The sequence below is a fragment of the Urocitellus parryii genome, chromosome 10 (assembly GCF_045843805.1).
Source record: "Urocitellus parryii isolate mUroPar1 chromosome 10, mUroPar1.hap1, whole genome shotgun sequence".
In the NCBI taxonomy this organism is placed as follows: domain Eukaryota; kingdom Metazoa; phylum Chordata; class Mammalia; order Rodentia; family Sciuridae; genus Urocitellus; species Urocitellus parryii.
In genome coordinates, this window is record NC_135540.1 from 25,383,892 (window position 1) to 25,400,239 (window position 16,348).

At 45.3% G+C, this 16,348-nt stretch overlaps 2 protein-coding genes across 3 annotated transcripts in view; one reads left to right on the forward strand and one right to left on the reverse strand.

Annotated features, from left to right (window-relative positions):
- Sh3d19 (SH3 domain containing 19) overlaps positions 1 to 16,348 on the reverse strand; it is a 173,967-nt gene that overhangs the window by 113,504 nt on the left and 44,115 nt on the right. The window lies entirely within an intron of this gene.
- LOC113179938 (serine protease 33-like) lies at positions 8,072 to 12,115 on the forward strand. 2 transcript variants are annotated; one of them, XR_003300402.2, is made up of 3 exons: positions 8,072 to 8,538; positions 9,984 to 10,232; positions 12,008 to 12,115. XR_003300402.2 is itself a non-coding variant. In XM_026384713.2 (2 exons), exons 1-2 carry the CDS (start codon positions 8,126 to 8,128, stop codon positions 10,177 to 10,179), a joined length of 609 nt encoding a protein of 202 aa, XP_026240498.1. In that variant the 5' UTR covers positions 8,072 to 8,125; the 3' UTR covers positions 10,180 to 11,857. The 2 variants fall into 2 exon arrangements, 1 of the variants encoding a protein (XP_026240498.1); XM_026384713.2 differs by lacking the exon at positions 12,008 to 12,115 and having other exon boundaries at positions 9,984 to 11,857.

Genomic DNA, 16,348 nt, shown 5'->3' on the forward strand with positions numbered 1-16,348 from the left:
GCATACTGCAAGACTGTTGTGAGATTCAAACAGATGTGTACTTACATGAATGCTCAACTACGACGCACTCGAGGGTATGCAATTACTGGGCTGACAAGTACAAATTCACAACAAAGGTATCCAAAACATACATACTCACACATATATTCAGAGACTGTCCTTATCTTCAACCTCGGCAAACATTCAGTATCTCTCTACAAGTCACAATATTTTAAAATATGTTCTCAGTTAAATAAAAGAAAGAGTCCAGCGTGGAGGTGCAAGCCTGAAGTCCCAGCAATTTGGGAGGCTGAGGTAGAAGGACACGGAGTTCAAAGCAGCCTCAGCAATTAGCGAGGCCCTGAGCAACTCAGCAAGACCCTGTCTCTAAATACAATATTAAAAAAAGGGCTGGGGAGGGCTGGGGTTGTGGCTCAGCGGGAGAGCTCTCACCTAGCACACAGGAGGCCTTGGATTCGATCCTCAGTACAACATGAAAGTAAATAAAATAAAGGTATTGTGTCCAATGACAACTTAAAAAAAAAAAAAAAAAAAAAAAAAATATATATATATATATATATATATATATATATATATATATATAAAAAAGGACTGGGGGTGTGACTCAATGGTTAAGCGCCCCTCGGTTCAAACCCCAGTACCGAAAAATAAATTTAAAAAAAAAATGATGTCAATACTTCAAAAAGGCTTATCACAGAACTTGCAATCTCTGCAAATTTGCTGGGGAAAAAAACAAAAACAAAAAACCTAGATTTGAAAATGACATTTTCAAGAACAAATCAGACTTGCCCTCTTTTATTATTTTGATGACTTCATTACTCTTTGTCCCTGCCCTCATTACCTTCTTTAAGGAAGGAATTAGATAAGTCTATCTCTGTTTAATCCAAGTCTTAACATCTGGAGAAGCATTAGCATTCCATTCTCTTTATAAGAAATAAGAATGAAATATCTTCCTATTTTTCTTATCCTCCAGTTCCAGTTATTTCCCCCAAGCTAGTGCTGCATGCTTTGGGTATAATATTTTCTTCCTATACATCCTCTCAGATTGGCCAGGACGGAGGGGGAAGGGGCAGAGATCAGTGTGAATGAGGAGGGGAGAAAAAGGATATTCTCTGTCACTGTAAATTTTGGGTTTTGGTACCAGGAATTGAACCCAGAGGCACTTAACCACCGAGCCACATCCCCAACCCCTTTTAAATATTTTATTAAGAGACAGCAGCTTGGGGCTGGAGATGTGGCTCAGCAGTAGCGCGCTCGCCTGGCATGCGTGCGGCCCGGGTTCGATCCTCAGCACCACATACCAACAAAGATGTTGTGTCTGCCGAGAACTAAAAAATAAATATTAAAAAAAAAAAAAAAGAGACAGCAGCTTGCTGAGTTGCTGAGGCTGACTTTGAACTCATGATCCTTCTGTCTTAGCTTCCCAAGCCACTGGGATTATAGGCATGTGCCACGGTGGTGCCCGGGTATCACAGTAAATTGATGCCATCTCTTTAGGATTATTTGGAAACAGAAATCAGACACAAAGTGCAGTCTTTTCTTTACTAATTCCATGACAAAGCAATGCATGTTAAAACAATTGCATACATACATGAGGGTTAAATAATATATTTTTTAGCAATATATATGTGCAAATACATAGTCACATATTAAAATTATGCTGATGTGTGTGCAAATATATCCCAAAATTAATGTATTAAAAATTATGCACATATATATTTACATAATTTTAATAGCAACAAATAAAGAAGACTTAAGAATCCATCAACATGGACATACAAAGTTCTGCTACTTCTGTGCATGGGAGGTTACGCAGCTGTTTCTGAAGTCATCAGGTCTGCATTGACCAGCACAGGACTTTGATGGGAAAATTAAGTTGAATACAGAATGCAACAAAGAATATTTTCACTTCTTTTTCTATGATGTAAAAAATATATGTGTATCTATCTCCAGATAGGTGTATTTGGACCCTACAAAAATGAACAAACAAAAAGGAAAAAAGGAAGAGAGCAGTGTGGAATGATGTTCACCATCAACCCCTGCAGGGCTGGGCGGGGGTGCTTTCTATGTTACTTCATCCATTTCTTTACTGTTTAAATTTCTTCAGTAATTTTGTAAAGGAAAAAAAAATCCAACTGAATATTACACCCAGCAGGCAGCAGCAGCAGCAGGAGTCAGGCCTGTTAATATTTTAATAATAACGATTAACTCTTAGGTTTCTCCCCCTCTCTCCTGCAGAGGACGCGGGGCTCTGGTGGGATGTGCGGAGGCCTGACAGCCTCCCAGCGTGTCTCTGGGAAACTAATGGGAAACTGTGGCTGAAAAAACAGGACCGTTTGGCTGGGGAAATTGCCAGTTGAAGATCAGTCAACAAAACCTCCTGACTGATGGATCTGCTGCAGTCTGAAGTGCCCGTGGGAGGGTGCAGGTGACACAGGCTGCGGGCTCCTGAGATGCCCCATTCCCCTCCCTCCCCTGACCCTCAAAGCTGGTTCACCAAAATCTGTTTGTTGTTTTTTTCCCTGCCTGGGATTAAACAATCTTTCACCAGGTCTCAGATGCTATTTCCATGGTCTTTCTGGGCTTGTTATCACTAGTAATGGTACCCTCTCCACGATCTGAATTTTAAGCAACCACCTTTCCAGTTTAAGTTCAGGACTTACTACAATTGCTCCCTCCCTGTCCCCCTCCATCATATCTACTGCAGAGCACCTCACCCCGCCTGGAGCCAACCCTCTGCCCTCTCCATGCGCCACCCGCGCTGCTGAACACTGCAATGCCAGTATCACTTCAAGTTCAAGGGGACCCTTTCTGCTACCCAGGGGTCAACTGTTACATCCCTAGTCCATTCATCTCCACATGACCAGCTCACACCATCTCCTTCCTCTACACCTCCATTCCCACCCTCCCTCTCAAAGGAATCCTTCCACTTGTCACTGAGGAAACAAGGAGCAGGGGACTTCCACCCACATCACCTACGGGCCAGTGTCTGTGCTCCCCAGTATGAAGGATCTGTGCTCAGGTCTTAGCACTCTCACCCCCAAGCGGTGACATAGGCTCAGTCCCCTGGCTCAAGGAGGCCACACTTCAGGAACAGTCCTGCTTTTGTTCTTCCTCATTCATTTCCACCTCTGCCAGATAATCCATTAGCACACAAACATGAAGAAGAACAAAAAAGCCATCCATACTTCAGCCCTTTGTTTCTCTAGTTCCCTCTTCAGTAAAACTCCATTTCCTCTCTCAGATTCCTCTCCAATTATCACCTCCCCCCTAACTCCACGGTGCTCATCCAACAGCCCATTCTCAGTCTTCTGCAGCATCTGCCAGCTGACCCCTCCCTCCTCCTGGAAACACCTTCTTTCCCTGGCTTCCAGAACACCTGTGTCTGTTCTTGGCCCACTTCAAAGCCACCTTCTCATTCTCCTATTGATTCCTGTGTATCTCATCTAAAATGCAATCAGGTCGATTCTCAGCACTCACAGTGAGCTATTTATTTAAACTGAAGATTAAACCCTGGGGTGCTCTATCACTAAGCAACAATCATGGCCCTTTCTATTTCTTACTTTGAGACAGGGTCTTGCTAAGTTGCCCAGGCTGGCCTGCAACTTGCAATCCTCCTGCCTCAGCCTCCTGAGTGGCTGGGATTACCAGGGTGCAGCAGGGTGTCCAGCACCCGGGGACTCTATCTATACTCCCTCCTTCGCTCACTTTTCCTTGTCTCAGAGCATTAAGTACTCTGACACACTGAAGGCCCCTACCAGCCCTGGTTTAGACTAACCTCTTGAATTCCAGATTCGTATATTCAATTGCCTAGCGGATATGTGCAGCTGGACTCCTACCTTGACATGCCTATCAGTGAACTCATCTACCTCCAGAAACCTGCCCCTCCTACACTGTGCCCCATCTCAGAAATGGCATTTCCACTCTCCCCAGGGCTTGGGCCAAAAACCCTGGAATCATCCTTGACTCCTCTTCCTCTCACACCCACAGCTGATCCAGGACCTGTGGGCCCCAACTTCAGAAACGCAACCAGAACCTGCCCCTTCTTACCACTTTCCTGTAGCCCTGATCCAAACGCACCATCACCTCCTCTCTGGATTATTGCAATCGTTTTCTGCTGGTTTCCCTGATTCTCCCCTGAACATTATTATCCCAGCAGCCAGAGTGATGCATTTAAAACATTTAAGTCAGGTAAAATCTCCCCTCTCCACTAAGAATAAGAACCAACCCTCCCAACAGCTTATGAGAGTCTATACAGCCCGGACCCACTCCCTGAGGCGGGAGGCCCTCACTTTCTCTGCTCTAGCGACAGTGTTCCCAGACACACGGGCTTCCGGGCTCTGCATTGCTGTTCTCTGTGCTTCAACTCCTCTTCCCTCCATTATCTACCTGGCTCCTTTCTTCTCTTACCTGGGGTCCCTGCTCAGAAATCACCAACAATGCCATCCCTGACCATGCTATGAACACATATGCCCTCACTCCTGTATTCCTCCCCTGCTGTTCTATTTCTTTCTTTCTTTCTTTCTTTAGTTAGTTAGTTGGTTAGTAGGGATTGAACCCAGGGGCACTCAACCACTGAGCCACACCCCCAGTCTTTTTGATTATTATTTTTTTGGGGAAGTATTTCTTATTTAGAGACAACATCTCACTGAGTTACTTAGTGCCTCACTAAGCTGCAGAAGCTGGATTTGAACATCCAATCCTTCCACCTCAGCCTCCTGAGCCGCGGGGATTACAGGTGTGCAACTGCGCCTGGATTCTCAGCTGTTTTCTTTCTCTCCAAAGCACTGGTCATGATCTGACAACTAGAGTGTAAGCTCCATAAGGATGGGGCCTTTTTCTTTTTAATAAAATTTAGCAACTTTATTGACCTATAACTTGATTAGACTATGCCAGCTGAGAAGCAATACTGTACAGAAAGTTGTACCAAATTTTTTTACATAGAAAATTTTTACTATATACATTTTATCTACCTGAAATTTTTTTCTATATCCACCATAAAAAGGGAATGGTTGATAATCTTTTTTTTTAACCATTAAGAGCATAGTCACAGTACAAATACATTTCCTGTAAACCACCTAGCCTCCCCAAACCGTGCCAGATTTGTTATTTATATAACTTTAAAAATTCTGTACATAGAATAAATTCTACAATGAGCCTTGCCACCTAAAAAGAAATCAACAGCAACATAGATTCACTTTGCAGTGATTCAAGTTCTAATCCAAGAATAATTGTTCTATTTTAATGACTCATCTTTTATGAGGGAGTGGGGCACTGGGGATTGAATCCAGGGGCGCTTTACCACTGAACTACATCCCTAGTCCTTTTTAAATTTTATTTTGCTCATGGCCTTGCTAAGTTGCTGAGGCTGGCCTTGAACTTGCAATCTTCCTGCCTCAGCTTGCCGAGCTCCTGGGATTACAGGCGTGCACCACCGCATCAGGCCCCACTGTTGATCTTGCCAAATGTCAGCTACAACAGCTTCTGAGCACGCTAAACTCTCAAAATGACCCACCCCTGAAAAGAGGGACAAAACCAAAGATCCAGACTGGGGCTTTTTTTTTCCCCCTATGCTATCACATATCTATTCTAGAACAGTGCCTGGCACAGGCAAAAACAAAAACAAGAAAAGGCCACATGACTATGAATGAGCTCTACTCTTGAAGGCTGCTGTAGCAGGACAGGAAAAATTACTGGCTGATAAGTCAGAGGATCTGGGTTTGAATCCGATTACAAGACTAAAAATAGAAGTGACATTCAGCTCTGTTATTGCATGGTATTATATAATTAGTTAAGTCACTTAACCTCCAAGGACCTCCGTTTCCTTATCCATAAAATGGGAACAAAAACATGCTTACCTCAACAGAGCCATTGTGGCTGTATGGATGGAAACATTATGCAAATATAAAATACCATCAGGTTTCTGTGACTACATGTTAAACTATTTAGAATCTTTTTTAAAAATATATTTATTTTTTAAGTTTTAGGTGGATGCAATATCTTTACATTTATGTGGTGCTGAGGATCGAACCCAACGCCTCGTGCATGCTAGGCGAGCACTCTACCACTGAGCCACAGCCACAGCCCAAGAATCATTTTTAAATTAGGCAATAGAATTAAGAATAGAGAGTTATTCATTTTGTAAACCAAAAGGACAACTTGTAAAGAGATTTTAAACCGTCTTTCCCTCTAATGTTTGTAATAGACTCTACAAAAATCATACACTAAAAACTCTAATTCCTGGGAACGATGGCCAAGATTATTTCTGCTTTCTATTCTGAGGCCTTTTCCACTCCCTTGATGAGACTTGTTGAGCCCTTTGATTTCTGATTTTGATACTCTGTGGCCTCCACGCGCGGAGATGGGCTCCCCTGGACGCAGAGTGAGGTGCCTTGGTTTACACGAAATGTCAAGAGGGCCAAAGGGCCTGCCCCTCACCAGAGCAGGGCTGGAAACGGCGGTGTCTGAAGTAGGGCGAAGGCATCTTCTCAGATTCCACTTCTGTTTCAAGTTAGGTAACAAGAAATATAAACACTTCAATTAACTCAGTTTATCTCCTCACAGGAACGCCTTGGTCAGGATTCAAGATGGTGGTGTCAGCGTTTGCTGAGAGGCAATATAAAACCAGCTTCTTCTAGTCTCCCAAACTGTTCATTATGTTAACCAATGTGCTTTTTATAATGTTGTGACAAACTCATTGAATTTATTGCCGAAGAGGGGGAACCTATCTCCTGACTAAAAAGAATGCTTGTTATTATCAGATCAGATGTAGCAATCCTTCTTTTTTTTGGCCTCAGCCTCAAGAAGGCTTCCAATGATTATAATATTACACTCCCACTCTGGATTGTTGGAACTATAATCTTCCCCTTTATTTCTACAGGCCTTCTAACCCCGTTCATCTTTATTTTTCTCATGATTTTCTCCTGTGCCAAGCACTGCGCCTGGAAGAGTCAAGACTCTCTATAACTCTTTCTTTGTCATCGTCATGAGGATGTTATTAAAAATAGCAACCAAGCTGGGCATAGTGGAACACGCCTGTAATCCCAGTGGCTCAGGAGGCTGAGGCAGAAGGATTGCGAGTTCAAAGACAGCCTCAGAAACTTATTGAGGCTCTAAGCAACTATCTCTAAATAATATACAAAATGGGCTGGGGAAGTAGCTCAGTGGTCGAGTACCCCAAAGTTCAATCCCTGGTACAAAAAAAAAATAACAACCAACCTTTGCTTGGCACTAGGTTGGCACTAACACTAAATACCTTAGTCCCCTGTCTCCCTTTAATAAATAGGATGTAAATTATAAATAAGAACCTCCCGAGTTATTCCCATAATCCACCTCTCCCACTAGACTGTCAACTCCCTGGGGACAGGAAGCCCCCACCATGCATGATTCTACATTCACCCTGTTCCTCATCTGGCACAGTATCTTGCACACAGTGAAGACCTAATAAGTATCTGCTGACTGAGGAAAGCAAAGAACAGATTACATGAGGTAGACAGAGGGCCAAAAGGGAAAGACAGGAAGCAGAAACACTGGTCAGCTAGACAACTGGCTTATTTCCTATTCACTCTGGAGTCCTGTATGCATGCGCAGGCCCAGAACCTGGGGCAGTGGGTCTGCACAGCCCTTTGTGACCCAAGCTCAGGGGCTGGTGCAGAGTTGGTTCACCCTTGGTCAGGGTAGAAGTGAACCAAAGCAACGAGAGCAGGTCCCTGAGGAGCAAGAGGGTGGCCAGAGCTGAGGGACACTCTGCACTGAACAAGGAATCCTCCTGCCAGTGCAAGACCCCCCACCTGCCCCCTTCCCATCCCCCACACTGGCAGCAAGCCCAGCCTCCTGGCTCTCCCAGGACAGCAGGGGGCACCTCAGGTCCCAGCTCCTCCCCTGGGTCTGCAGCTGCTCTTCACAAGTCCCTAGAATCAGGCTGGGGGTGAAGACCAGAAGGGCGGGGCACCAGAGCCCATCTAGGAGAAGCCGGTCTGCCCCTGGCTGCCCCCCAGCTGGCCTCTGCCTGGCAGCCTGAGCCCAGGAAACAGGAAGTGCTGCTCCTGAGGGAGACATGTGTCCTGCTGGCCCTGCAGTCCTGCTGCTCCTTCTGCTGGGCCTGAGCTAAGTCCCAAGCAGACACATGGGCTTATGCCCCAGGAAGAGTGCACAGGACCTGCGCTGGGAGCCCTCCATAGCCCAGTTCCCCCTTCTCTCTCCCCAGGTGCAGATAAGCAGGAATCGGAGTTCCTGCAGTCAAGTAAGGCGCCAGGCAGGGGCATCCTGCCTGCGTGGACTGAGGAGGAGGAACCCGTGCCAAGGACACTGGCTGGGCAATGAGCAGGCAGGGTCAGGGCTGCAGAAGGACACCGCAGGCCTTTCTCCCTTTGTTGGCAATACGCGGCGGCCTGCTGTCCCATCGGGCATCTTCTCAGGCCTGGAGGCCAACATAGGGCAGTGGCCCTGGCAGGTCAGCGTCCGCCAGGGCTTTCTTCACATCTGCTCGGCCTCCCTCATCTCGCAGAAATGGGTGCTGACCATGGCGAGCTGCTTCCGGTGAGTGCTGGCCTTCCCAGGGACCTGGCAGGGAAGCCAGGTGGCTGAGCTCCTGGGCGAGGCAAAGGAGGGGTTCATCTTACACTGCAGTGCAGCATGGGGTGCCTTGTCAGTGGTCCACGTGTTCCCCCCAATGCTCAGCTCAGAGCAACTACTCGCAGACTGTGGGTGATTTCACTCTTGACAGCGATGAGGGTCTGAAAGATCTAAACCTCCCCCAGGAGGCATTCCCCAGGAGGTCCCGGGCCTTACAGCACACCCAGATCTCCATGCACACCTCCCAGCCCTCTTCAAGCTCCCTGGGTGAACTTACCAGTTCCTGTGACTAAATGTCACATAAGTTCTGTTTACACCCAAATCTCTAGCCCCACACCCTAGTCCTGACACATTTGCTTTGAGATGTCTCAAAGGTAACACGATCAAAACGAAACTGCCATTTTACCACTGCCATTATCCCCAAATCCATTTTTTCTGTCTCTCCCATCTCATTTAACAACATGACCAGTTGCTCAAATGAGAAATATTGATATCTCGGGGCTGGGGTTGTGGCTGAGTGGTAGAGTGCTGGCCTAGCACGTGTGAGGCACTGGGTCCATCCTCAACACCACATCAAATAAATAAATAAAGTTCTCTATAAAAAAAGAAATACTGATATTTTAGGGCTGGTAGTGTGGTTCAATTAGTATGGCCCTGGATTCCATCCCCAGAAATGCAAAAAGAAAATCAGAAAAAAGAAACACTTATTTTCCCTCACTCTCCCCATCCAATGTGTCCAATCAGTCCTTCCAGTTTCACTTCCAAAATATACTGTGACCCTGACATAGCTGTCCCTGGACCGCTGCAACAGTGTAAGCTCTGCTACTCTCATGGACACAAGAGTGATATTTTTAATGTTGGAAGTGAAATCATGTCACCCCCTCCTTGTGGCCTCCAAGCCACAAACCACCCAGTGTCTGCCTGCCCACTTTTCCAATCGCATCCCCTGTATTCCAGCTTTTCAGTTTCTGGAAACTAATAAGCTCTGCTTCATGCTCACAGCCTTTGCATACTCTATTCCCTGCATCTGGAATGCTTTATCTTGTAGCTCTTCTCATGCTGACGCCAACATTTTGGGTCTCAGTTAAAAAGTGGTTTCTTCAAAATAACCTTCCCTGACCACCAGATCCAAGGACTCTTCCCACCTCCTACACTCTGTTTTGAAATCCTGTTTGTTGTCTTTGTAGCACTGATCACAACCTCAAATTCTGAATGGTACTTGTTCACTTATTTGTTATGTCTCTCTTTTCTCTTCTCCCCTTCAACTGTGCACACTCCTTAGGACCAAAGCCCCGTGAGGGCATGTCACTTGTGGAAGGAATGAATGCTTAGACAGGACCAGAGAACAGTGGGCTTGGCTGTGACACCCTACGAAACCCACGATGCTCTTCTGTTCCTCTTCCTCCCAGGTCAAAGGACACCAGAGAATATAATGTCTTGATGGGCTCGCTCCAGATCTCTGGTCACCCAGACCCCAAAGAGAGGATAATACCTGTGTCCCGGATCATCTCCCACCCTGACTTCCAGGGGGACGTGTCCAGTACCATCGTGCCTGCCCGGTTACCTTGGGCCCTGTCATCTTCTCATCTGTCTGCCCTCTGCTGAACGCGGACTCAGGCTGGGTGACAGGGTGGGGCTACTCAGGAGCAAGTACCAGTGTAAGGCTGAGGAGATGCCCTTGGGCCTCCCACTCCCGCCTGCCCAGGTCTCCATCCTACCCAGCCACACTTAATGCCTGCTCTAGGTTTCTCCGGATCCTAAGCCTCCTTCATGTCGCTTCTGCTATGATTTCTTTGCTTATCGATTCCTGCTTTTATTCTTGTTGAGCGGTCATGCTGTGTGCAAAGCAAAAAGAACAGGGAAATGGAGAGAGAATGAAGACAGTCTGCTCAGTCTGAGAGAAGTAACAGAGCTCTCCTGCAGCACCTGGGTGGATCTCCAGAGGGGTAGGGAGGAGATAGAGACCAGTTCGGGAACGCTCTGGGTAAAGCAGAGCTTCGTCTACGTGTCCATAGGCTAGATTCTTTGCAGATAGTCTAGAGTCTGTGTAGTATATCATGGCTACCCTTTATTTCTATGTAAGAATAAAACTATATTCTAAAGACACTTTTTTGGGGGGGGCAGGTACAGAGGGGTTGAATCCAGGATCACTTAGCCACTGAGCCACATCCCCAGCCCTTTTTATATTTTATTTAGAGACAGGGTCTCAATGAGTTGCTTAGGGCCTCACTAAGTTGCTGAGGCTGGCTTTGAACTCACAATCTTTTGCCTCAGCCTCCCAAGCCACTGGGATTACAGGCCCAGCTGCAAAGATAAACAACTTAATTCTGCATCATTCATTGTTTTATGTTTTTCTGAATCATAAGATCACTAATTTGGGCCATCTGAACAGGAGTCAACTGACCACAGCCTCGTTCAGAGCCAGGCAGCTCAGCTTTGCAGGCTGTTTCCAAAACCCAAAAGTCAGGATGCTGTCTAACACGGGGGCAGAATATTTGAGATCAGAGCTATCTGAAAATCACAGGCATGAAATCTGTATCCAGAGCCGAGAGCTGCTTTCTAATTCTTTAAGACGGCTTTGACTTTTTGGGGCCCTGCAGATATCAAACCATCTTATACACTGAAGGAGCTGAGAGTGTCCCTCATTGATCTCCAGACCTGCAGTGCCTACCATCAAAATTAAAGCTTAATGCGGGAAGTGAAGCCCCTTAACAGTGAAGCCATGATCTGCTCCAAGCTCCCAGCGGAGCAGATGGATCAATGTGTAGTAAGAATCCAGCCCCTAGACACCTGCCACAGACCTGCCTTCCCCAGGATGCTTGTTCCACGTCAGCATCTCCAGAGCCCCTGGGGAAACCCAGCAGTGCCTGGACAAGCCTAAACTCCACAGTCCCTGATAAACCACTGATACAGTCCCAGCCCTTTTTATTTTTTATTTTGAGGCAGGGCCTTGCTAAGTTACCCAGGCTGGCCTCAAACTTGTGATCCTCCTGCCTCAGCCTCCCTAGTTTCCTTCCCTCCATCGCCTGAGCAGCCTAGCCAATTTTTTTCTAAGAGTAGTTGAGGAGACCCTCTGATGTGTGAAGTCAAAGATTTCTGGGAAGATTTCTGGGTTCGAGTGGGAGTGGTGAGCTCGGGATCCAACTGCATCCCAAACCAAAGAGCCCAGAGTCTACACAAACATCAGTTTCTATAAATCTTGGATTGAGAAATCAGTCATCTCACTTACTGAGCTTTTGGCTACCCCCAGTCTGGGTCTCTCTGGGCTCCTTCCTGTTATGCTTCCATCTTTGAATCTCCTGGGGTCACCTTACTTGGTGAGGCCAGTATGGACAGGAGGGAGAAAAGGGAAGTTTAGAAGCTGAGGATCTTGAAGCTGGATGCTATTCTGTGACCCCATAAGCCTAATCTGCTTGCTGCCTTCTCCCTCCAGGTCAGCCGGGAAAGGCAGATCCCAGAGTGAATGCTTGAGATGATGAATGACAGAAAAATCCCAAGTGGATTGTTTTGTACTATATAGATGTCCTGAAATATCACACTGTACCCCATAAAGATGTATAATTATTACTGTCAATTAAAAACAAAACAAGTTGGTTAAGTCTAATGATTTCAGTTCTCACAGTCATTCTTTTTCTCGGGGAGGGGAGTTAACAAGGATTGAACTCGGGGCACTCAACCACTGAGCCACTCCCCCCAGCCCTATTTTGTATTTTATTTAGAGACAGAGTCTCACTGAGTTGCTTAGCACTTCACTTTTGCTGAGGCTGGCTTTGAACTTGTGATCCTCCTGCCTCAGACTCCCAAGCTGCTGGGATTACAGGCGTATGCCACCGTGCCTGGCCTCATATTCATTCTTTTGAAGAAACTGAAGACACAGTCTAGAAAGAAATATAGAAACACAGAATTCTAGTCCTACAAGGAATCCGGAAGTTACTTGGTACAATCACTCTCCAAGTTCAGTAGACAAAGATGCTGTGGTCTCAGGTTAGTTAACCCTTAGCTGAACCCAAGATGAAAACCATCCAACCTGGGACTAGACTGGGTTCCACAGAAAAAGGGGGACTTGGAAGATCAGAAGGTTTTAAGTCAAACAGGCCAGGCTCCTGGCCCCCAAGCCGTGAATGGATCAGCAATCTACTGCTGCATAACAATGGCTCCAAAACTTACAGACCTTGGGGACTTAGCTGGGTGCTTCTGGCTCAGGGTCTGTCATAGGGCGGATACTGTCAGTCACACCCACACGCAGAGCATCCATTCCCAGAAGCCTCTCTGCAGAACTGCCCCTAGAACTGCCCAGGGGCAACAGGCTTCCCTGGAGGGAGCAATCCAAGACAGGGAGAGACCCAGATGGAAGCCAGACTTTTAATAACTGAATCTCAAACCTGAAGCCTCATTACCTCCTATTCTTTTCTATTCTATTTTATTCTGTTCTATTCTCTTTCTTTCAAGGTGGATCAATGAGGTGAGATTATCAGGAGGTTAAAGTCACTGGGGACTCCCATAAAGGGTGCCTTCCACAGGAACAGTAAGGGAAGGCACTGGCCTGAGAAGCTGGGAGGTGAAGGTAACTGTGTTCAGTGGTCACGGGCTCCACGGGGCATGGAGTAGTTTAAATGGAGGCGAGTAAGGGAGAATTCCTTCAGAGTCTCCCATCAACCCCACCACTGAAAGTGCTGCCTGGGTGTGGGGTGAGGGACGGTGTTCATGAGAGGGACGGCCAATTTGCCATATCACAAGAGCAGCTTAAGAACAGGTTTCGTGTTCCCCCTTATTATTCTTTTCCTAAGCCTCTGGTACACAAAGCATGGCTAAGAACATTGGATATGACACTGGCTAAGGCTGAGTTCATTTACGGATTTTATAAAATCCTGGCTAAATCATAACAGGGTGTTCTGTATTACTCACAAATAGTAAAAAATAATTGGAAGGAGTTCTGGCAAGAAAGATCGACAGCGAAGTGGGCATCCCTTCCTTAACACTGACTAAATACCAACAAAACCACTTTCAAGCTGGGCGAGGTGGCACACGCCTATAATCTCAGTAGCTTGGGAGCCTAAGGTAGGAGGATCTTGAGTTCAAAGCCAGCCTCAGCAACTTAGTAAGGCCCCAAGCAACTCAGCAAGACTCTGTCTCTAAATAAAATATAAAAAAGGGCTGGGGATGTGGCTCAGTGGTTAAGCACCTCTGGGTTCAATCCCTGGTACAAAAAAAAAAAAATTTAAAAACCCATTTTCATTGATAACCACAAATTTAAGGTAACTCCATAAGTAAAATAAATCTGGGCCATAGGAAAGCTTTCCAACACATAAAGAAAATGGTAAGAATTAAAAAATAAAATGTACAAGTTACATACGAATCAAAAAGAATGATAACATTTTATCCTCAAAAGGACACTGTTTGTGTAAGTAAAATCTCATCAGAACTTCTCTTCGATGACAACACTACAGAATTGCAAGACAGGCACACTTGACATTGTAGAAGATGCTTCAGCCAAAGAAAAGAGAAACTCACTAGACACGTGGATACTAAATAAATGGAAAAGGGAAAAGGGTGTGGATGAAGCTCATAGATCTAGACAGGAGAGCTAAAACAGTACAAGGAGACATACAGAGGCCATGGAATCACAAGATAAAGAGCTGGAAGGCACAGATGAGCTGATACTGCTCCCAGATCCAGGAGTAAGTTTACTTTTTTTTTTTTTAAATAACTTTATTTTATATAGGTTTTGTTTTTGTTTTTGTTTTGTTTTAATGTGGTGCTGAGGATCAAACCCAGTGCCTCACATGCACTAAGCAAGAGCTCTACCACTGAGCCACAACCACAGCCCAAGATTGCTTTTTAACAGTCCCAGTAGATGATCCTTGTCCTTGTTAATACAGCAGCAGCAGAAAGCTGGCTGCTCACGGCTAGGAATGGGAGAATGGGAACCAGCATCGCTGCTCAGCACCGTCCCACCTCTTGCCCACCAGGAGCCTGTAAAACTGAAACTTCAGTAAAATGAACATATGAATGGGTGAGATGGAATGAAATAGTTACCTTTAGGGGAAAAAAAAGATTTCCATAAATACACACCTGATGTATTATAGGAATGAGCTGAACTTGAGCTTTGGGAATAATCTAAGATGCATCCTAGGAATGAGATCATACCTGAGACAGCTAGAGTCTAATCAACAGTGTGGCACACTGAAGTGAAATGGTTATTAAGAAGAGGAATGGAGCCAGGTGCAGTGGTGTACGTCTGCAAACCCAGCCACCTGGACGGCTGCCACAGGAGGTTCACAAGTTCAAGGTCAGCCTCAGCAACTCAGTGAAGCTCTGTTTCAAAATGGTAAAACACTTTTAAAAGGAGAGGGGCTAATATTGGTCAGTGATAGAGCACCCCTGAGTTTGATCCCCAGTACCAAAAACAAAAGAAGGGAGGAAGAGGAGAAGAAGAGGGGGACTGTCAGCATGAAATCTAAGAAGGGAAGTCAGAGAACCATATGGTTCACCAGACCCTAAGCTGTGATGTAAACACAAGTTTGTCTTTACTTATAAAAACATGCTCTGTTATAGAAAATGCTTTTATCCATTTTGCTTGTTTGTTTGTTTTGTTTTAACAAGAACTAACAGAGCCTGGCACGGTAGTGCATATCTATAATCCCAATAATTTGGAGAGGGTTGGGATGTAGCTCAGTGGCAAAGCGTCTGCCTTGCATTCACAAAGCCCTGGGTTCAGTTCCAAAAAGACAAAAAAAAAAAAAAAAGAACCCCACCAATAACTTGGAGAGCTGAAGCAGGAGGATCACAAGTTCAAAGCCAACCTCAGCAACTCTGTGAGGCCCGGAGCCATTTAGTGAGACCCTGTCCCAAAAGTAGAAATTTTTAAAAGCTGGGGAGTAGTTCAATGGTAAAGTGCCCTGGGTTCAAGCCCCAGTACCAAATAAAAACAGAACAATATTTCATTCTAGTAAATAAAATGTTCCTGGAGATTACCCTTTCCATTGGTTCTAATTTTAAACCTCTTTAAAACAACACCTACTTAATAATTTGGCTTCCCTACTCATCATTAAGGTGGTTGTGCTGGCTGAGAAAAATGAAGACTCTAAATAATGGAAACGAACAGCTCTCAGGGCAAATAAACACGGAGGTTTAAATGCACATCTCTTAAGATGTAGTGGGTCAGTCTCTTGAGCCTGATGTAATTGGGTGCTTTGATAAGCCCTGAATTCCAGAAGCTAAAAAGATAAGGGCCCAATGGCAAGACTGAAATGAGCTGAGGCAGGCTGTGTAAGACCTGCCCAAGTGGATTCTCTGGGAGAGAGGACATCTTCCTCTCATCTCTTAACTACAGCAGGAACTTACTTGTGACTCCTCTGTATCAGGCACTAGTCTGCTCACGTTAAATATTGCCTCCTTCAGTTTTAACAACTCAAGAAGGTTGTTACTTATCCCACATTTACAAATGAATGCAACTGAAATTCGGGGAGGTTAAGCGACTCTCCTAAGATCATACAGCTATTTGATTTAACAGATTGATCCAGAACTATGACTCCAAAAATGATATAATGATACTGCCCATTATAGCAAATGACTTTCATTCACTGCTGGAAAGCTCTATTCAAGGTTCCTTCTTACAAAATAATATCTGCCCTTTGGTTCTAGTTATTGTACCTCTTATGGGATGCCTCACTTCTGTCTGTAGTTATTTGGGTGCACAAAGCTTTGCTTCTTTTAAGTAGGTAAGAATAGCCTTGAAAAAAGAAAGAAGGGTCCTATTGTCTTCCTGACCTTC

Bases quoted from the DNA above. Each gene is read 5' to 3' on its own strand.
- LOC113179938 (XM_026384713.2), top strand. From the start codon at position 8,126: ATGGGCTTATGCCCCAGGAAGAGTGCACAGGACCTGCGCTGGGAGCCC. The intron at 8,539-9,983 runs GTGAGTGCTGGC...TCTTCCTCCCAG, and splicing joins ACCATGGCGAGCTGCTTCCG to GTCAAAGGACACCAGAGAAT.